The following is a 23,143-nucleotide window of genomic DNA, read 5'->3' as shown; positions in this document are numbered from 1 at the left end:
TTTTCATATATGGGTGGGTGGCAAGGCAATTAGTTGGATCCTTTTGTTGTGTACATTTAAACCTCATGATAACATGATCCCTAAAGATACAGAGACAATCAGATGTAGCATTGATTTAAGTACAGATTTTTATGTTCTTTTTGCCTAAAAGAGCACAGCTATCAAATATATGTGATCCTTAGTTTTTGATAAACGAACACAGAGTAAAAGTTGAGGACTTTAAGTGACAAATCAGTTGTAACTTTAGGGTACTTTTTCAGGACTTCCAGCTGATCAAATTACTGTGGATAGATTCATCTGTGAATGGTACAAGCACCTCACATGGCTAAATGGTTGTTCAATATATGTTTTGATGGCAAATCCATACATCATAGGGCCTTAAAAATGCGAACACCGTATTCTGAGACTGTGATAAGTTGCAATGTGATTCTATTCCCCCCCTCCCCGCCCCCTGCCCCTCACCCCCTCAGTTTTCCAAGAAAGACGCTGGGATTTATGAAGTTATCCTGAAAGACGACCGAGGAAAAGACAAGAGCAGATTGAAGCTTGTGGATGAAGGTCAGTTCACCAACTGCTGAGGTTCATTTTGTACATTCTAAATGCAGGCGAGCAGAATTACAATTGGGGCTTGGCTGGCGTTCAAAGTCAGGCTGATTTTTTTGTCCACAGACTTGGTTTTAATTGGAATTCCAGCAGAGTGGACTACTGTTTCATTGAAAAATATTTCACTTTCAGTCTTTCTAGAAGTCAGAAGTGTACTTTCGATCCTCAGAGTCCATATAGGGATCTGTTTTCAATTTAAATCGTCCTTTCTGTTTCAACTCAGTAAAAATATTCTAGAGTCTAAAACTGTGAGAAGCATGTAACAAAATAGTCCATTCTTAAAAAGTGGTAAGAAAGATTTATATGTGAAGTTCTCAGTTTCACAGTTATTAGCAGAGCAAGAAAGCATTTTCCATTTTTCTGAGACTGCTAAAGGACAAATATATCATGATAATGAAAACCTGTGCCCTCTCTCCCAATACTAAATTTCCAGTTTTGTTCCTGAACTGAAGCATATTGCTAACAAACAGTAAAAAGCATTATTAGACCAGGAAGACCAGGGAATATAGATGGTTACTTCATTGTGAATTGATGACACAGATAAGAGAACTTCTTCAAACCAAGGTTTCCTAGGACTCAATAGGAAAGAGAATCCTTAAGCCAAGAAGCATCCTGGAAGTCTCACTGTGGCTCTTTTCCTAGAATATAAATATGGTGATATCAGTCTAAGGGGGAAATATAAAAATAGGCTGGGGTCTTTTAAAACTTGACAAGATTGAGTTATTTCCTGAAACAGCATGTCTTAGTTCCCTTGGCTATCAAGCAAATACCAATGCAATGGTTCGGCTTAAACAATGAAAATTTATTCCCTCATGGTTTGAGGGTGGGAAAAAGTCCAAATCAAGGTGTCATCAAGACGATGCTCTCTTCCCAACGACCTTGGCTTTCTGGGACTGGCTGCCAGCTGTTTTTGGTCCTTAGCTTCTCCCATGGCAGTGCACATGGCAGCATTTTCTGGTCTCTCTCTTCTCTTCTGGGTTTGTTGTTGTTCAGCTTCTCGCTTTCTCTGGCTTTCCCTCATTCTGTCTGAATTTCATTCTGCTTATAAAGGACTCCAGTGATAGGATTAAGTCCTCTCCTGATTGGGCTGGGTCGCATATTAATGGAAGTAGCCCCATGGAAAAATCTACTTTACAGTGGGTTCTCACCCACAGGAATGGATTAGATTTAAGAGCATGCTTTTCTGGGGTACTTACAGCTCCAAACCACCACACAGCACTTCTAATCAGTAGCCAACAAATTCACCTTGCAGCCGATACACTTCGCAGACAAGGAAATTTCAAGGGCCCAGTGCTAACTAAAAATGAGATTTTGAGTTTATATTGAGTATTTTTATGCTAAAACTTTTTCTATGGCTCTCTATCAACAGCCTTTAAAGAACTGATGTCTGAAGTATGTAGACAAATAGGTAAGTTTATATTTTCTCATTACAACAATGCTTCCTTATTCTCCGGCCAGGATGGACTTAAGTGGTGCATGAAATAATGTTTTCTGCTTTTAGCTTTGTCTGCCACAGACCTGAAAATCCAGAGCACTGCAGAGGGCATTCGGCTGTACTCTTTCGTTACTTACTACCTGGATGACTTAAAAGTCAGCTGGTCCCATAAGTAAGTAAATGGTAACTTGCTTGCTGGAGAAATTCTTTCTGCACTGGGGGAAAAGTGTAGAAAAGGTCCTTCTGTTCTTTGGAGCAAGAAGTCCCTGACCCTGTTGGCTTCTCAGGTCCTGACATTGAGGAACATAGGAAAGAAATAACGAATCCACCCCTTTCCCCTAACATGTCAATTGTGAGGCCAGGCGTGGCCACAGTAAACCTTTCTTTGTAATCTGAGAACCAGCGTAATGCATAGCCCACTTTACAACATACCCTCCACCGCCAGACAGAGTCGTCCTAGGCTGTCTCTGCTTTTCCAGGCATCCAGAACCAGAGTTCTGTTCCCTTCTTTCTACATAAGGTTAGCACGTGTTGTGATCTGCAACAAAACTGAAGTGATGTGTACTAAGAGGCATTACAATTCCTGATATATGAGTTAAGCCATTCACCAAAGAAGTCTAATCCAAAGTAGAACCCACATCTTTCTTTTACAGCAGTTGGCCTAGTTCAGCATTAACGCGTTTCTTGTCCACCCTCAGAGGACGTTGGAGGTTCTAAGATGACTTTGGGGATATAGATTTGGACTGGGTTGAGCCTAAAAATCTGTTCTGATTCCAAGGCTACATTTGTAGGGTTATAGAGGGATTCCATTCACAGTCACCCCTGAGATTCTGAGAGCTACAAAGCTTTTTAAGTCAGCTGTCCTTAGCCTTCATATATCCTGAAATTTCCTGAGCTGAAAGATAATAGAAGCCTGGCATAGATAATCTGGTGGAGGTAGAGCCACCTTCAGTCCAGACTTGGGATGCAGGTGGACACTCATTCCAAACTGCAAAATATCCTCAAAGCCCTGTTGACGGAAAGGCCATCATGGCATCCCCAGGAGGATGCAGGAAATGCTTATTATGTCTAACATTTAGTGGGCATTTGCTATAGGCCAATGCACTATGCTGCTCCAAGAGGAAGGAATCATCCCACTAGATGTATGAGTTCGTTCAGTAGTCACGACTCTGCAAGGTAGGTACTACCTCACCTTAGTGAGAAAGAAGCTCAGGCTTGGGAGGTGATCTGCCCAAGGTCACACACCTGAGTGGTGGGCCCAGGGCTGAATGCAGGCCACCTGTCCCCACAGCCTGGACATACTGTGTCTCTCTACTCTCTGTGTGCAGGTGCATTGAAAATCTCAATTGACCATTTTACTCAGCTGTCCAAAAAAGGCAATCCTTTGTGTTTTCTTTAAAACTGCTTGACTGTTGGGTAGAACAGTGCTTTCTTTATTATTTATTTCCTGAGTTCCAAGAATGAGAAATAAAATTCCAGCATAGAACGCATACCCTTGTCCTGTTTCTTTCTGATTACATTTTAAGAAAGTGCAAGTTAGATCAAATTCTAGGAAATCCCTCTGTGACCTCTAGCACATTCTGAAATAGTCTAAAGAATAGGAGAAGATGAATTAGTTGAGTCATCAATCAAAAAACTTTATATCAGCTCTAAACAAAAACATTTTAGGGTGCATGGGTAGTTCAGTGGGAGACCTGGGTTCAATTCCCGAACCATGCACCCACCCCACCCCTGAAAAAAAACATTTTAACTCAATGTTTTTTGAGGAAATTGATAACTTCTTAAGTTATTTGGTCTAGTCAACCAAATGAGTTCTGTGTGCCTATGGGATTCAGGAATTGAAGGATTGTCTTCACTTTTTTCATGTAGGTATGTGGTATAATGGAAAAAACTTTGAAATGGGTTTTAGTCTTGATTTTGCTCCTAACTTTCCACATTACTGTATACAGGCAACTTAATTTCTAAGTCCCAGTTTCCTCTCATGTGAAATAGGAGTAGTAAGAACTAGTTTACCTTAAAATATGGGTGGATCCAATGTGCTAATGAAATGATGGTGCTTTATAATCATGAAGCTCTTACAAATGTAACATACATATGTATGTTTGAGGGCAAAGAATTAAAACAGATTTATTATAGCAAAACAGAGAACTTGCTGTCCTGTCTAACACTCTATGGCATAAGTATTGCTCAGAATAAATTCTATAGGGGATAGATGGGTTCCTTTACCTCGCATTTTTTGGTATTTTAATTTTTAATATCTTTTAAAGAATATACTGCTATAAGAAACATGATAGATATTTATTTGAAATCTAGAATTTTTTTTGGTGGAGAATTTTGTTTTCCTGTTTTTTCCCCCTTATAATTTTATCAAGAGGAGGCTTTAACATACCCTGTTTTTTTAAGTTTATTTTGTTAATTCCAACTACAAACATAATAAAATTGTTTTAGAAAATACATTTATGTTACAGATTAGAAAAAATACATAAGATCATCTATAGTTTTACTAGCCGTAGTAAGAACATTTGAGGGTATTTCCTTCCAGTCTTTTTTCTGTGCATTATTGTGACTATAATAATGTTGTTTTGTGCTGCTTTTTTTCTTATTTCCTCACATTTTTACACACTATTCATAAAGTTTCTTTTAGCATAATTAAGAGCACATCTACCTATCTTCTTATTTCATCTATGACAGTATATTTCTAGACCATCAGATCACAAAGCCAAAGTTTTATTTCTCATTTATTCTCTTATAGAGAATACAATGTGTGCTCTTGACCTGCTTATAGAATACTGAGAAACTCATGTCCAGGGACAGTGCATGTGCCTCATTCATTTTGGCAGCAACTCTGCTTCTCATTTACTCTTGACCCTATTTTCTAAAGCACATTTACAGATGTTTTAAATAGCCTTGTAACAATGCTTGTAACTAGATGTCCAGCACAGACTAAACTCCTTAAGTATGTTTTTTGACCAGCATGTAAAAATATCATTAATAGCCAAAGTCATCTGCATGAAGTATGCAGTAAAAAATGCATAGTTTGACCTTTTAGTTTGAAAGATTTCCTCAGTCCTACCAACAAACCCAAATCAAAACAGGGTAATACCACTCAGAAGTAGCGATGTTGCTATCTGTTCTGGGGAATTAAATGTTCAGACTATCTGAGCCTTCACCCTCCCTGCCTGGGCCTTGGAATCCAAATTCTGTGCTCAGGGCCAATAATTTCGATGAAGCAGAGGAGCAATATATGGGAGTCCCATGTTATTTGAAAGTCTGTAAAACCTTGTGGTAAGACCTTCAAGAAAAAACTAAGGATCAGCTCTGGATGAAGGCAAACACTAATGATGTTTTCTTTGACTCTTAACAGTGGAACTGCTGTTAAGTACACAGACAGAGTCAAGAGTGGAGTCACTGGGGAGCAGATTTGGTTACAAATCAATGAGCCCACTCCCAACGACAAAGGCAAGTATGTAATGGAGCTCTTCGATGGCAAAACCACACACCAGAAGATGGTGGATCTTTCTGGACAAGGTAAGCAGAAATTCTGTAGGGTGGACCTTATTGTAAAGTTGTGGGCCCTTAAAAAATTAAAAAGAAAAAGACAGCTGTAAAAAGAGGACATTGCGCTTGAGTACTGAAAGGTCAGTGCTGATTTTATAAAGCAGATTTGATTCAGCACTGGTGGCAGAAGCCAGCAGCTGGAGAATCAGTGAAAAGTAGTACAGACATGAGCATGCTCTGCTCTTTTAGGAAGATGCCCATGAAGATGAGTGGGTTGATTTGCTATCCCAGAAGGAAGGATGGACACTTGGAAAAGTGTATTTTTATAGTGAGTGAAATTTGAACATTCTCATAGAGTCCAAGAAATGAGCAGCTGGAAGGGTGGCAGGTGTGAGTGAGGAGGGTCATGGGTGAGTCAGAGTTCTGAAGAGCAGGAAGGCTCGACATCAAGAGCACATGTGAGGACTTGGCAAGAAGCAGGGATGCATCTTCAGAAACTAGAGGGAAGTGAGTGGGAAGCCACAGAGGCAGATATTGAGGAGAACAGAGGGAAGTTGAAGAAATTGGGTCCTAATGGCCCGCTACTTCTTGGTCATCTGCTGGAAGGGGGTAGGGGGTATTTCTGGAGAGAGTAGGGAAAAAGAGAAAAAAGGAATGAGAGGTAAATGGGCAAAAAGTTTCTATGTCAGAACAAAGTCGAAAGGTGTTGCACGGTATTAATGTTTAAAATATCACACACACACACACACACACAGCATACCACTTCTGTCCTCCCATGGGACCATCCTCTTCATCGTATTCTTTCCTAGAGAAATAAAAGAGTCTATATTACATTATCTGGGTAGGCTGTAGGACACTTTCTTCCACTTCTTAATATATTAAAATGCAATCTATGCAGTCACAGTTGTTGTTTTGTATGCTTGTGGTGAGGGTCACATTTCATTCTTTTTCCATGTGACTATTGCTTTATTGCGGCACCATATTGAATTTCTCTTGGGGTGAGGGGTTGCATGGGCTGGGAATCGAGCCTGGATCTCCTGCATGGCAGGTGAGAATTCTGCCACTGAACTACCCTTGCACCCCCAATCACTCAATTTCTTAAATCCTCAGAGAGAACCAAATATATTCATAATATATTCCTTTAGAGAGCAGCATTTTAGCCTTGGATTTAGTTGTTTGAGCCTCAGCCCACACACTCCTTCTAACTGGACAGACTCATTAAAGGATCTCTGTGGTAAATGGGAGTCATCTTCTCCCGGGGAGCACAACATTCCTGGGATGTGCCTGAGTCACATCCATCCCATGATAGGGAATTTCTTCTGCAGTCCATCTGAACACTTGGAACACAATAGTAAAAGGGAAACAATGAGTGGGTGTGTACATTTAAATTTTTTTTAAAAATCATTGTTACTCTGGTTTACCAGAAGCTTATTTAACTACACCTCTCCTGCATCCACCTGAGGTAAGAGGCTCGGGGTTGTCTTGTCATGTTGCGACCACCATGAAGCCATCTCTTTCTCAGTATGGGGCGGGGTGGGTGGAGAAAAGCACTGAACACTTAACCTAGTTTAGCACTACTAGTCCATCTCCTCATTTTACAGATGAGGAAAAAAAAAAAAAAAAACCAGAGAGTTTAAGCCTGACTTAATAGTTAATTTTCTCATCTGTAAAATGAGGGGAAGAGGGAAGAGGGTAGGGGTGGGGTGGGGGAATGGGTTGACTAGTACTAAGTATTTTCTAGATTTAAAGTCTTAGTGTCCCTGAGGGTACACGGGTAGTTCAGTGGTTAGAATGCCCTCCTTTCATGTGGGAGACCTGGGTTCGATTCCCAAACTATGCACCCCCCTCAAAAAAATATATTAGGGTCCCTAGACCCCAGACAAATTTAAAGATGAGGTGAGCACAGTTTCCAAATGAAGCTGCCATTTTGCTTGAAGTTTTCAGTTAAAGCAACTAATTCTGCAAGCTAAACAAAAACAAATTTTTAGAACCATGTAGTTCTTGTTTCCTTTTCATTTATCACATCTTCATCATGGCATAAAACATTGCTTCAGGCAAGTGTTGGCACACACTGTGATTACAGTAGCTCATTATATTCTTTTACCCAAATATCCAGGCCAGACGAAATAACAGGAAAACATAACTGTCTAGCTAGGACGCTGTGACGTCTGGAATAACTTAATAAGAAAAAGGCTTTTTTGATGGTCAGGATGCTTATTAGACAACCAACTTTTATTTGAAACAGGCTTTTATTCCCATTTACTCTCTAGTGGAGATAATCTCGACCTTTCAGTTGGAAAATTTGAAGGTTTCTCGCTGGCTTAAATATATTTAAAACCAAGGAGTTCGTATTTTCTACCTAGAAAGTACTTGCTTCTCTTGCTAATACATTAATTTGCAGAGTGAACACATAGGCACAGTCATATTCAAAGTAGGTTTGGACTGATGACAATTAACTCGTGTTATGAATTTTAATTGGCCTCTGTGTGTTGCTGATTCTGTGTGAGAGAATTCTAACTTTTCTGTTTTCTTTTGAAGCATATGACGAAGCCTTTGCAGAATTCCAGAGGTTAAAGTAAGTCTTGTTCCTAGTGAATGCCATTTAAGTGTACGAATTTCTCTGACACCTTCTCTAGGTGTCAGAAAGGGTTGTTCTTTTATTTCGGCAAGTGAAGTAAAAAGAACACTTCCCATTGTTAGATTGAGCAGCAAAATGTTTCTGAAGCAATAAAATATGATCAAGGTTAGCTTCTTTGAATTAGCACTAATGTAAAATTCTTTGTTTTTTCAACCACAGGCAAGCTGCTATTGCAGAGAAAAGTAAGTACATCCCTTTCATAACTTTCAATTTGCTGTCATGACTGCAAGATGAAGAGTGAAAGTGTCTTTCTTTTTTCTTATTTTTTTAAATCTTAGGTGCTCTACATATGTTTTCATTTTAGTTCCTTAAGTAGGAATGTCTGAAAAGAAGGTTTCAGGTTACACTGTAAGAATGTCCTACAGCTGTTGATTTCAGCTCCCACCCAGACATTCTGATAAAGCTCTTGGCTGGCCGTCACACCATAGACTGTTAATCACTCGCAGGCACAGTGTAGCAGAGAATTCTACATACATTAAAGAAAAGAAAAATCAAGAAGCGTTGTAGACTTGACGTCGGGTAAATCACGGTAACTTTTCCCACAACAGATACTCCCACGTGTTCCCAAGAATGCTGGAAAGATAAACCCAAATCAGGCTTTTAGTACTTTCACTGAGCTAGACCCAGTCTGAGTGAAGAAACACCAAACTGTCAAGCCTGAGCACCCAGAGGCATACTCACTTCTAATTTCCACATCTCTTCATTCCATTGGCTGTTTGTTTCAGTGTCATAGGATCTCAATGTTTTAAGATCCCAGGAGTCACTGGCTACTCTCTCATAATGATTTGGTTTCTTCCTTAACATGGGAACCAGAGTTTGAACGTCATTGTGGAGCAGGAGGGCAGCATCTACTGTCCTGCATGCACTGTGTCCCCCGCTCCTGCAAGCCCCGGCCCAGCCAAGTCCACAGCCAGCTGACAGCCTCTTTCCAAATTCTAGAACTTGTGTGAGCAAGAAACTGATGGTCAAGTCCAAGAATTCTTTCCTGAGATCTTAGATTAGAGCTGCAAGAGTCCTCAGAAGTCCTCTAGCTCAGTGTTTTTTAACTTTTATACACCACAAAACACTTCATTCAAATACAATCGTCTGCAGAGATCCCATATATTAAATAGGTAAAAGCAAAGTTACTTTTAATTGAAGTTGGGGTGTGGTCCCCTGACTCAGCGTCTTCTCATAGGAGTCCCATGAATGCTATTGAGCAGAGTTTGGGGACAAAGTCCACAGATCTAAGGCAGCCCTTCATTTGACAGATAAAGGGGCAGAGGTCCTCCCTGCAACCCTCCAAGGGAATTGTCAAGAGGACAGGGACTCAGATTACAGGCTCAGCTGGCACGTAGAGTACTGGGCTCAGCAGTGGACACCTTCAGATCTCATTCAAAGCCATGCCCTGACTCGGTGGAGAAGAGTATCAGAGAAGCAAGCATGAAGGATAGCAAATGAGCTGAAGCAGGCCTAAAAATGAGAGGGTAGTGGCCACTGAGTGAGCACTGGAAAGAAGGCCTTTGGGTGACTTTCAGAAAGGTGCCCTCCTAAAGAGGCTGAGGTTAGTCAGGGGTGTAAGGCCTGGACTTCAGCTCCCCCTCTCCCGCCTTGTCCCCTGGTTACCGTACAGCCGTACATAGATGCTGTAACAGCACCACCCAGAACTACCAAGGTCCTGTAAACCTGCTGCTGTAGTAGAAGATGAAGGGGAGCTGTGTGGCAAGGGCTTAAAAAACCCCCAAATCTGCAGGAGCCTCCAGGTCTCCCTGGCAAATGGCTCTTTGACTATGAAACCTTTATAATCATAGGGCAATACATCAAAGAGGCCAAACGGGGCTTCGACCCTGTCCACAGAGATCTGCTGTGCCTCCCCAAGCCCCAAGGAGAGGGAGCCTAGATTAGAAAATTAGGTACCCTGGGGTGGTCGTGGGATGGTGTTACTGACCCTCTTCATTTCAGGATTAATCAGAAATGCCCTTGCTTGCAGATCGTGCCCGGGTGCTGGGCGGTCTCCCAGACGTGGTCACCATCCAGGAGGGCAAGGTGAGTATGGGGCACTCCTGCTGTGCTTCTTCCGCTTCTTCCCTCCAGGATTGGGTTCCAGGGTCCCAGCTTTGTCCCTTCCTTTGACATCGCACCATCTTCATCTTATACCATGGCTGTTTATCTTTTGACTTGAGGATAGCCAAATAACAAGGTTAAAAATACGGTCAGTTTTCTGATCATCTGGAGCTTCGTGGGCCAAGCATCAGAGTTTTCCCACTCTGCACATTTGTGTCTTGTGGACGTATATGGACTACTAATTATCTTTCCAGTGTTAGCATTTAAAATTACAGAAAGCTAAAAATGTTTGATCATAATTACATGACGAATAGAATTGAAACAAACTCTTAACCCCTAGTGGAAAATGGACTGTATTGTTCCATGCCTCATCTTTGAAGAGAAACATCCTGCTCAGTGTGCTTCAGCAGGCTGTGTTTCTCCTGAAAACTGATTCCTTTCTGCTTTTTTTTTTTTTTTTTTTTAACATGGGCAGACACCAGGAATCGAACCTGGGTCCCTGGCATGGCAGGCAAGAGCTCTGCCTGCTGAGCCACCGTGGCCCACCCTCTGCTTAGATTTTAAACTGGGATTTCCTGGTTCCATAATAATCTCTCTGAAAGACAATGAATGCAATTTCTAACCTAGGTTTACTTTTTTCATCCCCATATTTTGTTAAAATGAGTTTAATAGACCACTCATAGGGTTATGGATAAATGCAGTGGAAAAGAGCCTTTTCCCACTGCAAAAGGGTAATGAAGGAATGCAATGGGTAAGTGAAATTGGGTAATGAAGCAAGACATATTCAAATGCTTTAATGAGAGGTAGCTGCCATTTTTTCACGGGTGAAAAATATGACCACGGTTAGCCATAAGGTCAACCTTTGCAGGGTTGTTTTTAAGTCCATTTTCCAGTATCCAACTCATTGGCTCATAGGGAGAAGCAAGACAGGATATATGCAAAAGCACTTTGGAAACTCTAACTCACGCCTAAATTATGGATAATGGCTTTCCATGATGCCAGAGATGTTTGGGGGTGTTTTGTTTGGTTTTATTAAAAGTTTTAATCTCTAAGTAATCACAATTCCTGATACCATATACCTGAGCTGCTTGAGTGAGATTGATGGCCATAGTTTGACTTTTTTTTTCCTGAAATGTATTATGGAATGATTTGATAAGAAATGCCAATTAATTATGGGAGGAAAACAAATGTCTTAATCTACCCAATTTTAAATGACACTTCTACAAAGAAGTTAACAAGTGATCCCATAAGGCACTTCAGAAGAATATTCAGAAGGATATCCTTTTCCCAGCATACTGTGAGCCCTACTTCTTTTCCCTATAGTTTCTAGATTTGGATTAGAAAAAAATACAATAATGGAATTTAAAATGTGAAGTAAATTCAACATTTTTAGCTGCCAGGGAAAAGCAAAATTAAAACCACAAAGCAGTATCATGACACATCTATCGGAGTGGCCAAAATAAAATATAGTAACAACAACAAATGCAGAGAGATTGAATCACTCATACATTGCTGGTGGATTTGTCAAATCAAATGGTACAGCCAGGGTGGAAAACAGTTTGGCAGTTTCTTAAAAAAAAGAAGAAGAAGAAAGAAAGAAACATGCAGTTTTCATATGGACCAGCAATTACTCTTCTGAGCATTAACCCAGAGAAATGAAAACTTTTGTTCATTCCAAAACCTACCCATGCAGCTGCTTTATTCATAATAGCTCAAAATGGAAACAGCCCGGATGTCTCTCAGCGGGCAGCTCCATTCCACGGAAACCACTTAGCAATAAAAAGGAACCAACTATTGATACTTAACAACAACTTGGAAGAATCTCCTAGGAATTATGCTGAGTGAAAAAAGGCAATCCCAAAAGGTTACATATAGTCGGATCCCATTTATATAACATTTCAAAAGGGTAGAATTTTAGAAATGGAGAACGGATTAGCAGTTGCCAGGGGTTAGACATAGAGAAGGGAAATTGGGGGGAGGAAAGTGGGCGCAGCCACAAAAGGGCATCTCGAGGGGTCCTTGCTGTGAGGACAGTGTTCTGAATCTTGCTGTGGTGATGGGCACACAAACCTACACAACTGATAAAAATTTTTTAGAATTAAGCACACATACGCAAAAATGGATGAAAGTGGGGAAATCTAATAAGATGAGTGGATTATGTCATTGGCTGTGTTATTATACTATAGTTTTGCCAAAGGGACCATTGAGGAAAACTAGGAAAAGTCTACACAGTGTCTCTCTATTATTTCTTAAACTGCACATGAATCTATAATTATTTCAATGGAATTGTTAATTAAAAAGTATGGCAAATAAAACCGTAGGCCTAACTATTGGTCTTTTAGAAGAAGAGGGCTTCAGCCGAGGTGGGAGTATTTTCTTAAGGAATACATTTTGATAGAGCACCTTTGCAACTGCAGCAGATGGGGTGGGGTGCAGGGAGAGAAGGAAAATGAGGAAGATGGAATTTGAAAGTCTGGTACCTTATCTGCAGCAGCTGCTGCGATTCTGCTGCCAGGCTGTGTGATGCAGATGAAAAGCAAAAGGGAGCAGGTGATGATCAGGGGGCAACGAGATTTCTCTACCGAGACAAGAGTCCAAAATGCCACTGAGAGCAAAAGGCCTCGTGTTTATAAAGGAGAAAGTGGAGAAGGGGAAAGAAATAAATTCCTCCATATACTTTTGATGAGTATTTCAGAAACCAGATGGGCCCGGCCCCAAGAAACCTATTCAAATTAGATTTCAATTTTAACTCACATGGGTGCATGAAAGTAACAAGGGTCACATAAAACCATGCTCTGGGATGTTTTTACTCCTCCTCCCTCTGAGCCTACCGGACCACCAGGAAGATTCTGGAAAGTGGATCCGTATTGTCTGATCTCTCCCCTTTCCCCCCCCACCCCCACCCCCATCCCGCAGGCCCTCAACCTCACCTGCAACGTGTGGGGCGACCCTGCCCCGGAGGTCTCCTGGTTGAAGAACGAGAAGCTTCTGGCCTCCAGCGATCACTGCAGCCTCAAGTTCGAAGCAGGGAAGATAGCCTACTTCAGCGTCACTGGGGTGAGCGCGGCCGACTCGGGCAAATACAGCCTGGTTGTGAAGAACAAGTTCGGCACTGAGACCAGCGACTTCACCGTCAGCGTGTTCATCCCCGAGGACGAGGCACCGAGGGCCGAGTCAGAGGCCCAGAAAGGAAATAAGAGGTCCAAGTGACCGTAGGTGGCCGGGTGTGCGCGAGGAGGCCTAGGCTGGCCACGGCCAAGCGAAGGCTTGTGCTGGCTGCTCCTTATTTTCCTGCTGGCTTCGGGGTGGGAGAAGTTGTCTCATCTTTTACTCATGTAAAAAGAGCACCAACTAAAGACATTTGAATAGTTTTTCTCTATCTGCAAATTATGGGTTAAGAGAATGCCATTGGTAGTACATATAATGGGAGATGGTTTTAAGGGGAAAAACCAGAAGAAAGCTGGAGGAATGTTGAACATGTCAGAGAGTGGGAGAAGGTGTGGGGAGCAGGTTTGGCTTTGGCTAGGCTTGTTCCAGGAAATGCTCGTGGATTGCTGCTCTACAAGGAGACAGGTCCTTAAGCCAACCGGTATATTTTGTGTGTTGCGATGAAATTGATGTGCATTTCTGTTGGCAGTCTTGTTATTGGAAACCTCCTCAGTGTTAATAAACAGTTGGCACACCTTTCCTCTTCGCCACTCATGTGTGCATGTGTGTATTTTAATTTTGAACAAAAAGAGCATCCCAGAACCAGAGGAAGTATTGACTTATTAATGATGAATCATAGCGTAAAGGAAACCCGTTTTCCCTTAGTAAATAGGAATATAGTGTAAATAGACATGATGGAGGTGAACACTTTAGGATTAAGTGCAAACCCTAAAGTTGTGTACAACATTCATATGTGACTTATTATCTCATAGCAATAATTTTTTCATAACAATATATATGACATTTATACTTATTGGTAAGCTGCTTTCGATGCAAAAGTTAAAAATGCTGAAGAGGTAAGTTTGCCAATGCAACGTGCATAGAAGTCTTTGCCTTGCTTTTTTGTTTCTTGAAATCTACAACCCTTTCCTTTCATTCTAATTTTCTCTTGTTTCAATCAGGAAGAGAATGATTCCTTTAGAAGTAAGGAGCCAAATTCACAGCCTTCTAAGAACCACTTTCCCAAAGTAGATAATAGTATTTTTCAAACCCCTCTCTCAGGGTTATCTGGGAAGTCTCCAGATTGTTTCTCTCTCAGTCTTGGATATGAAGTAGATTCTGACTCAACAGAGATTTATTAAGCTCTAATCAGCAATTGTGGACATTCAACCTGTTGTCTTCTCAAATTCTATGCATAGGTTTATGATGGTAACTTCTACAATAACCAATTTACAATCTTGATAAAGTCCCTACCCTTGTGAGTCAGTGATGGCTTTAATTTTTTTGTTTGTTTTAATGTTGAAGTCAGAAATAAAAGTTTGAAAGATTTTCTAGTTGGCCTGTGAAATTGCATGCTGAGAACAAGTTACCGCATGTAATTTCTCATGTTTCTGGGCTCAAAGGGAGTTTTGGCTTGTGATCAGCAGAGGCTGCTTTACACATTGGGGAAGATGTGGTGTGAGGAAGGTCTGCAGATACTCAAACTCTTTGACACTGGTCATCTGACTATATACACTAACTAGCTTATCCTACCCTTTCAGTGAGAAATAAGCCCACAAAAAGGAAGGAGGGGAGGAAGGGATAAAATTTTCAAGGGGCACCAAAACATTTGTCTATTTGCAAAACCAGAACAGTCATTTCCTGGACAATGGTGGGCCCACTAGAAACAAAGCAATATAATATTAATCCAGTCTGACTCTTTACACATAAAGAATAAATATACAGTGTATAAGAGGTTTATATGTAGCCCCAGCAGGATTATATGTAGTAGGGCTGCTGTGAAATTGAGCAGGAATTCCTGTAGTGCAGTACCAGCTAAAAGCAGTTTCATTGCCCACCAGTTTGGAGGTAACAGATACTGAGAACAACATGTAGTAACACTAAACAGGTATCCACATACATTTACCCTTGAAAATGCACAATGTGACAAATAAAAGCAGAAGCACGATAGCACTTTGTCTGCCATGCATCTTCTTTTGCTTGAATTTGCACAAGCCTGTTCTCCAGAGGTGGTCTTCAGCCTCCCCCCCTTGCACCCCTGTGCTGCAAGGGGCTTCTACTTCTGCCCACTAAGGTTTACTGTTACGGGAATTGTCCTTTCGTCGTAAACAACTAAGAGCCAGGGACGGGCTCTCTCAGCAGATCCTGAGCCAAGTCACATGCTGGGCACTCCGCCTACGTCCACTAATGCAGGTCAGCAACTGCCTGCCTTCACGGTCCTGGGATTCAAACTGAAGTTATAAATAACACAACACCACGCTTGGGGCTCTTCTTTTCAGGATGTTACTGGGAGCAGTTATCTTGCCAGAGTAATGCAAATGCTGTAGTCCAGTGTGCAGGAGGGGAGAGGAGCTTTGTGCCCTTCTGCAAAAACAAGCCCACCCACCCCAAAAATCCACCCAAGTATCTTTTATTTTAAGAGTTAGCTTTGTCAGTAGCTAGGATGACAGTGCTGCTCCTGGGACATGGGTTGTGGGAGTTGGGTTTAGAAGAGTCCTTTAGTGAGTCTGTAGTGAAGGGCTCAGGGGAAAGGCTGGCTCTTAGTGTTTTGCTCCTCAGTTGCATGGCCTCTACTACATCTCACTCAGTACTTCTTGCAGCACATTTTCCGATTTAAATTCCTTCGGGTTAAAGCAGGAGCTTCATAGCACAAATCGGATAAGTCATCTGAGGTCAGTTAAGGTTCCAAGGTGTGAAATTGCAAGCACTGCCCATCTGTAGCTCACCTCACAGTGAATTTGAGGCCCTTACACCCAAAGTAATTGAGTGTAATATGCCAAGTAAATGTAATAAGATTGTGTGGGTGTCTGGTGCAAGGCTAAGGCCACAGTTGCAATAAAAGACACTGAAGAGTGCGCAGTTTAAGTTCAGAAAGCTGCCAGCTGTCAGTCCTGCCCTCCCCACAGTGCTGTGAGAGGGGACAGGCCCACTGAGCTGCTTTAGGAGGCTCTGCTCTCCTCCCCCTACCCCGCCACCCCACAAGTTCACACACACACTCACACTCCCCCATGGAAATGGTGAAGAGAGTTCTTCTCCTTCCTCCTTCTAAGGGTGGGGTGTTTGGAGGGGACATGCACGCTCTCTTCTTTACAAAGTCAAGGATGGGAAATGGTCTCTCTGACTGTTGCTGGTTCACTTGGCCAACCTAGAACCTGACACTGCTTTTGTGACATTGAACTTGGGGTAGGAGTGAGATAAATGAGTTCCCTGAGGCTCAAGTGGACCCTGTGGAGGAGGCTGGCCTTAAACAGATTTGCAGTTCTCCCTCCCCTCTGCAAGAGGGCTACCTCTGGACCGGTGGTCCCAGCGGAAAGGGCTGTAGAGTGAACATTTTAGGGAAGTCATGGAAAGAGGAGGACAAGCAGGGGCAGACCTCCCTTCCCAGCAGTCTGCAGTGAGAGCTCCCATAAGACTCTCTAAAGAACCCCTAGTGCACCCCCTCATAGGTCCCCAGAGCAGAGTCCTCAGTGTGGAAAGGGGAAGAAAGGAGGGGTGTGAGATGTAACCTGCCACCTCATCTGCCCCCTTCCAGGCCACTAGAGCCCAGACAGGGGAAGACAAGGACATTGAATCAGATGAAAATGAAATTTCAGCACAGAGTGTTCTGAATTCTGAAATTGTGTAGGGGGAAAAAACCTGTACAGTCACTAAGATCCCTGACATACAGCTGAGAGAAAATGATGGAAAACAGCCGGTGACAGTGAATGACAGAAAACGTTTTTGCTTCCATAGCTCTATAAGCTGACTTCTCAATAAAATGGTTACAAAGATTATTTCAGCCAATATCATGATCAAACTAAATCAATTATTTCATGATTTAGTAGCTTAGGTAAAAAGCCTCTATTTCTACAAGGGAAAATATAACTGAAACTATAGATCCATTAATTCACAATGCTGAAGGTATTTTCTAACATAAGAATTTGTGAGTTTGTGACCTGCTAAATGTGAGCAATTAGAGCACAGATGAGCATGTTGATGCACAGAAAAAGACTATTGGAGTTTAATTTTATAAATTTAGTATTTAATATATTGAAGTGACAAATTTAAGAACCTGGATCTTCCTAACTCTTTGAACTTCAGCTTTAAACTCTTGTTTTCCTATTTAAGAAATGATTTGAAGGGTGCATTTATAGCATAACTGAATTCCTTTCAAACTGTATTTATAAATGAATATATTTGCTTTCTTAAGTACTGCTATTATCTGACAGCAAACAAAAACTTTCCAAGAACTTAAATGACTTTACTAAACTAGTGTATAATAGATGGAAACTCTTGGGTCCTCAAGTGTTCTCATATTGCATATTAACTTGGTAAGATTTCCATACAAAATCACAACCAATTAAATATCTTATAATCACAAGGCTTAGCTTTAAAGGACCAGATTATTTAAAATATTACCGGTACATAAAAATCAAATATGTAAAGACTCCACAATACAAAAATTCTAATTTTACTTAGCTATAGGCCATAGGGCCTGAGATTGAGATTTTAATATCCATGCTAGAACAAGAGAAGTGGACTCAGATTGTTCAAGTTGGGAAGTGGCATCAAAATCCCTACACAAAGCTGGTGTGCGCTAAGAATCACCTAGCTAAAAAAATATATCACATGGGGAAGCTATACAGAAACTTACTGTCTATGTGGAGGTGTTGCTGGATGGGGAGAAAAAAAAGGATTCCTCAAGGCAGTACAACTTGTGGTTGAAATGTGTGGCATCACATGGTGTAGGAATCCTAAATCAGTCATTCTCATGAAAATAGTAAATGACCCAAGAGAATCAAATGTAAAATAATGCTACAGGAGACTTCTATTTCTTCCCAACAAAATGTACTATTATGGTAATTATCCTCCCATCATAAACAATATAAAAAATGAGTGAAAAATGTGGGGGTAAAAAAACTGATTTTGTACATTGGATGACAGACAATTCAGGGCTGTGATCCCTGAGGGAAGGAGGGAAAGTGATGAGAGACCTATGATTGCTCCTGCTAATTTGCCAGATGAAGTTTTCAAACTGCAGTTCAGCCAGGGGATCCCAAACTGATCTGTGAGTCTTGTCGAGGAGATGCAGATTAACGTTTAAGAAGGCTGATGTTTCCATTTGCTAAAGCTGTTGGAATGCAATATATCAGAAATGGACTGGCTTTTACAAAGGGGATTTATTAAGCTACAATTTTACAGTTCTAAGGGTGTGAAAACATCCAAATTAAGGCATCCAGACAAAGATACCTTGACTTTGAAGTAAAGTCTCTGGCATCAGGAACACCTCTGTCAGCTGGAAAGGCACATGGCTGGCATCTACTGGTTTTTGTTCCCAGTTCACTGCTTTCAGCTTCTGATTCCTGTGACTTCCTCTCTAAGCATCTGTAAGTCCTCATTTAACTTCTCTGAGACAACCTCTGGATTTCATCTCTTAGTTTAGCGCCTCCAAATGTCTGTGTCTTGGTTTCATCTCTGTGCTCTCTCTGTTTTCTACCTTTTAAATTCTTCATAGAGGACTCCAGTAAAAGAATTAAGATCCATCTTGAATTGGGTGGGTCCCCTCTCCATGGAAACAATTTAAATAGAAGGTACCACCCACTACTGGGTGGGCCACATCTCCATGGAAACAACCTACTCAAAAGGTCCCTTCCACAATGGGTCTGCACCCACAAGATTAGATTAGAAGAACATGGCTTTTCTGGGGTCCATGACACTTTCAAACCTACACAGCTGAGGAGACTAGAATGTGTGGGAAAGTGTACTAGAGAGACAGGCGTTGCAAGTGTGGAGAGCTGCAGGGGGATCTCTGGCTGAGCACTACACTGTGCACACATGGGGAAAAAGCCCCTGGAAAGCAGTAAGCCAAACTATTTCCAGAGATTGCGTGGGGCTGTGGACAGTCCTCATTCCCACCAGCCTCAGTGAAAAGGCTTTGTAATACGTGGAGTATTGAACAGAGCCCTCAGAAGTTTCTCACTGTAGTAGTGCAATTACTACTAATTAAATTAGCCCTAGACTTGAAGTTGCTCTGGGTCCACTCTAACAAAGCTGAAATACAGACCACAAAAGGATCAGATATCTGCAGTAGCTTAATGATGTATCAGAACAAAGTACAACACACTTTAAATGAATGCATTATTTAATAGGGTAAAAATCACAATGGCTAGCATCCAATGAAAAACTAGCAGGCATTCAAAGAAGCAGGCAAATAATCCGGAGAAAATACATTAATTAAAAAAAAAATGACAGAGAAGCAGAGAAGGATCTTAAAATATCTATTATAACTATATTCCATATGCTCCAGAAGCCAGAGGAAAGATTGAATATGTTAAGTACACGCACAGAAACATACCAAGGCACATCATAATGAAATTGCTGGAAAACATTGACAATGAGAAAATCTTAAGAGGGAAAAAAAGACAAATTACATTCAAAAAAATAGAAGTGAGAATAATACAGGTAATGAAGGAAAAAAAAAAAAAAACCACCGACCTAAAATTCTATAACAACTAAAAATATCATTTAAAAAATGAGGGCACATGAGTGATTCAGTGGTAGAATGTTCACATTCCATGTGGGAGACCCGGGTTCGATTCCCAGAGCATGCACCTAAAAAAAAAAAAAAAAATTAAGGCAAAATGAAGACATTTTCTGACCCCCTACAGCTGAGAGAAGCACCATCAGCGTATCTGCACTATAAGAAATACTAAAGGAAGTTCTTCAGTCAGAGGGAAAATAATACCAAGCAGAATATCAACAGAGAATAAAGAGTGGCAGATCTGGTAAACTTGTGGATAAATATGAAATGCATTTTTCTATTGTCATCTCTTCTTGCTTGTGACACCGCTGTGCCAGAGGCATGCTGGACCAGCCTCCCAGCAGAGTCTGCACTCTTCTCTGTCTCCACCTTGGCCAGCAGGCCCTCAGGCCTCCGTGCTTGATGTGCAGAGCCCACCCCATCAGTGGATCTGCATGGGGACAGGGCCTCTCCCACTGATGCCACTTTCCAGCCCTTCCTCCCTGCAGTCTCAGGATTCCCAACTCTGCCTGCGGCTGGACAACTTAGGAGGCTCTTTCGTCTCACAGTGGAGATGATGCCCAGGTGAGAAAGGAGGTAAGATGGACAGGATTTGGGTGTGGATTGGAGATCGAAGGAGAGGAGATTGCCCAGGAGGACTTATCTGCCTACAGGCTGGAACCATGGGGTGGGTGGCTGTGTCCCCTGAGTAGGGAGCAGAGCGAGGCAGAAGGAGCGGTAACATCATGGCAAAATCACAGGTTTATTAAAAACTTGAGATCAGACATTATTGCTCTCAAAAGAAGTCAGCCCTAAGAAGCCCTGACTGCAAGAGAAGGAAGGAATATGAGATGTGTGGCCAGAAAGCAATGAAAGATGATGTTTAAATGATTACTGGGGTTGAATCCTAAGAACAAATATAAGAGAAAATGTTTTGAGGAGAAGTACTGAGAAATCTGAATGCAGAGCTGATTCTTATAATGTACCTGCAAAAAAAACCCTCTCAACTTGTGGTGCATTCATAAATCTACATTAAGACAGCAAATCCAAAGATTTGAGGAATTAAAGTCCCATTCTCTCAGACCTAGGGCAGAGAATTTTCTTTAGGCTTGGGCAGTTATAGTAACACTTCCCTGTATTGTGTAGCACGTGTGATACAAACGAACATTGTATTATTAGTACAGATATGGCACAAACGGATATTGTATTATTAGCACAAACGGTATGTTCTGATTGTTTATAAGTATTCACTGCTATCAACAGGGAAAATGATTCATGGATTAAGGGTACCACAACACAGTTTCAAAAAAATTAATTATGTTCTGCTCTGTGGCCCTACATAGCCGATTCACAGCAAGATATGTAAAGGAAATACACAGATTTTTATGGAAGATTACAAGCTTAATACACAATGGCCATCACATCATGTCTTCAAATATTTGAATTTTGATCTCTACCTCGGGGCTTTAGAAATTATGTGCAAAAAGTCTTACATGTTTTTTATTGTTTCAGAAGAATGGACAGATATATGTAAAATAAAATCTCAAGCTCTTAAAATCTGCATGATAAGTTCCAAAGTGACTGACCTCATAGTTATTAACCTCAAAGTGATTTTTTTTTTTTGCACTGTGACTTTTACCTACTTTGTAGTGTAGCAACAAGAGGGTTTTTAATACTGGTCATGAAGCTCACAAGCATGAGTTGGGTACTCAGAGACAGCATGTCCTCTTCCCCTCCACGTTTAAGGACAAATATTTACCTTCTGAAAAAGGGATAGAACAATATACAATTACATTTCATTTCAAATACTTTGGAAACAAAATAGGCCCTGCTCTGAGTAAATGCTTAAAGTAGAGCTCCCTCCCCCAGCCTTGAGCTTCTCTAGGCCCCTCCTCACCCTCTCTTGCCCTCTCAGAGCACGTGAAGGGCACACTCCACAGGGTGAGACTTCAGCCTGAGAGCTCATGATGTCACCCAAAGCCACCTTCTGTGCTTGCCAAGAGCTAGTCCTAAGCCAGGAGAAAGGTGCCATGGTAGAAGTCATATCACTGGAACAAATGCAGGTCTCCTTCCTAAGACCAGGAGATGTTCCTGAGAATCACTTAGTGTTTTATTCCATTGATGAATGGAATCAATTAATGAAGGGCTGCTCTTCGTTTTCTGAGCATATGCCCTGAGTGCCTGGTAGCTGACCATGAAAAGCCTCTCCATACCAGTCTACATGCCAGCTGCAGCGTATATATAGTAACTGCAGACCAGTTCCATCCCCTTCTCTTTCTTTTTACAGCTTAATATTCCTAAGCAGAGAGAGAGAGCTAATCAGGTATCAGGACCCTTGTGCCGGTTTGAATCTGTGGTGGACCCCAGAAAAGCCATGTGCTTTAATACTCATTCAACATTGCTGGGTTGGAGCTTTTTGATTATCCGTGGAGATGTGACCCACCCAATTGTGGGTGGTAACTTTTGATTAGATGGTTTCCAGGGAAATGTGTCTCCACCCATTCAAGGTGGGGTTGCTTACTGGAGCCCTTTAAGAGAGAACCATTTTGGAAAAAACTTTAGAGCTTCCAGAACCCATGCAGCCAGAGACCTTTGGAGATGAAGGAGGAAAACGCCCACGGGGAAGCACCGTGAAACAAGTAGCCAGGAGAGAAAGCTAGCAGACTTGGCCATGTGCCTTTCCAGCTGAGAGAGAAACCCTGAACTTTATCAGCCTTTTCTGAGTGAAGGTAACCTCTTATTGGTGCCTTAATTTGGACATTTTCACAGACTTAGAACTATAAACTTGCAATTTAATCAATTCCCCCTTTTTAAAAGCTGTTCTGTTCAATATCACATTCCGGCAGCTAGCAAACTAGAACAACCCCCTTGGCTCACAGACCTCTGTCAATATTAGCAACTCCACTCACAATCTCCCCACACCTCCCAGGACCCCTTTCACCAGAATTTCAAATGAGACGTGGCTCTTCCTTACACACCCTGAATCAGGAGCCACAGGGACAGGAAGAGTTTTGTGTTTCGCGGAAAAGAAAACTGTGCAGAGGGAAAAGAGAAGCAACTTGCTGCCAGAGCAGAATTGAGAAATCCAAGACCCTCCTCTCAGAGGAAAGTTTCTGCAGTGTTGAAATAAAGAGGAGGAAACGATGAACAAAAACTGAAAGACAAGGCAACTAGCTATATGCTCTACTAATAAAGTCACAGGATAGCATTTCTTCTGTCCATTCATTCATTTGGTTTAGCACCTGGTCCGTGCCGGGACCCGTTTCCCACAGGCCCCTTG

At 41.6% G+C, this 23,143-nt stretch overlaps 1 protein-coding gene across 3 annotated transcripts in view; it reads left to right on the top strand.

Annotated features, from left to right (window-relative positions):
- The window catches only part of MYOM1 (myomesin 1), a 190,403-nt gene extending 176,488 nt beyond the window's left edge, over positions 1-13,915 (top strand). For all 3 annotated transcript variants that reach the window (XM_077135888.1, XM_077135886.1, XM_077135887.1), the window contains 8 exons: positions 471-558; positions 1,973-2,011; positions 2,105-2,210; positions 5,403-5,566; positions 8,075-8,111; positions 8,334-8,356; positions 10,144-10,199; positions 13,134-13,915. In XM_077135888.1, the coding sequence (XP_076992003.1) occupies positions 471-558; positions 1,973-2,011; positions 2,105-2,210; positions 5,403-5,566; positions 8,075-8,111; positions 8,334-8,356; positions 10,144-10,199; positions 13,134-13,427 (807 nt within the window). In that variant the 3' untranslated portion in view covers positions 13,428-13,915. The remainder of the gene's footprint in view (positions 1-470; positions 559-1,972; positions 2,012-2,104; positions 2,211-5,402; positions 5,567-8,074; positions 8,112-8,333; positions 8,357-10,143; positions 10,200-13,133) is intronic.
- The last annotated feature ends 9,228 nt before the right edge of the window (positions 13,916-23,143 follow it).

This window comes from Tamandua tetradactyla, chromosome 18 (assembly GCF_023851605.1).
Source record: "Tamandua tetradactyla isolate mTamTet1 chromosome 18, mTamTet1.pri, whole genome shotgun sequence".
NCBI lineage: Eukaryota > Metazoa > Chordata > Mammalia > Pilosa > Myrmecophagidae > Tamandua > Tamandua tetradactyla.
Note: the sequence above shows the minus strand (reverse complement) of the source record. Positions and strands in the feature narration are given on the sequence as shown.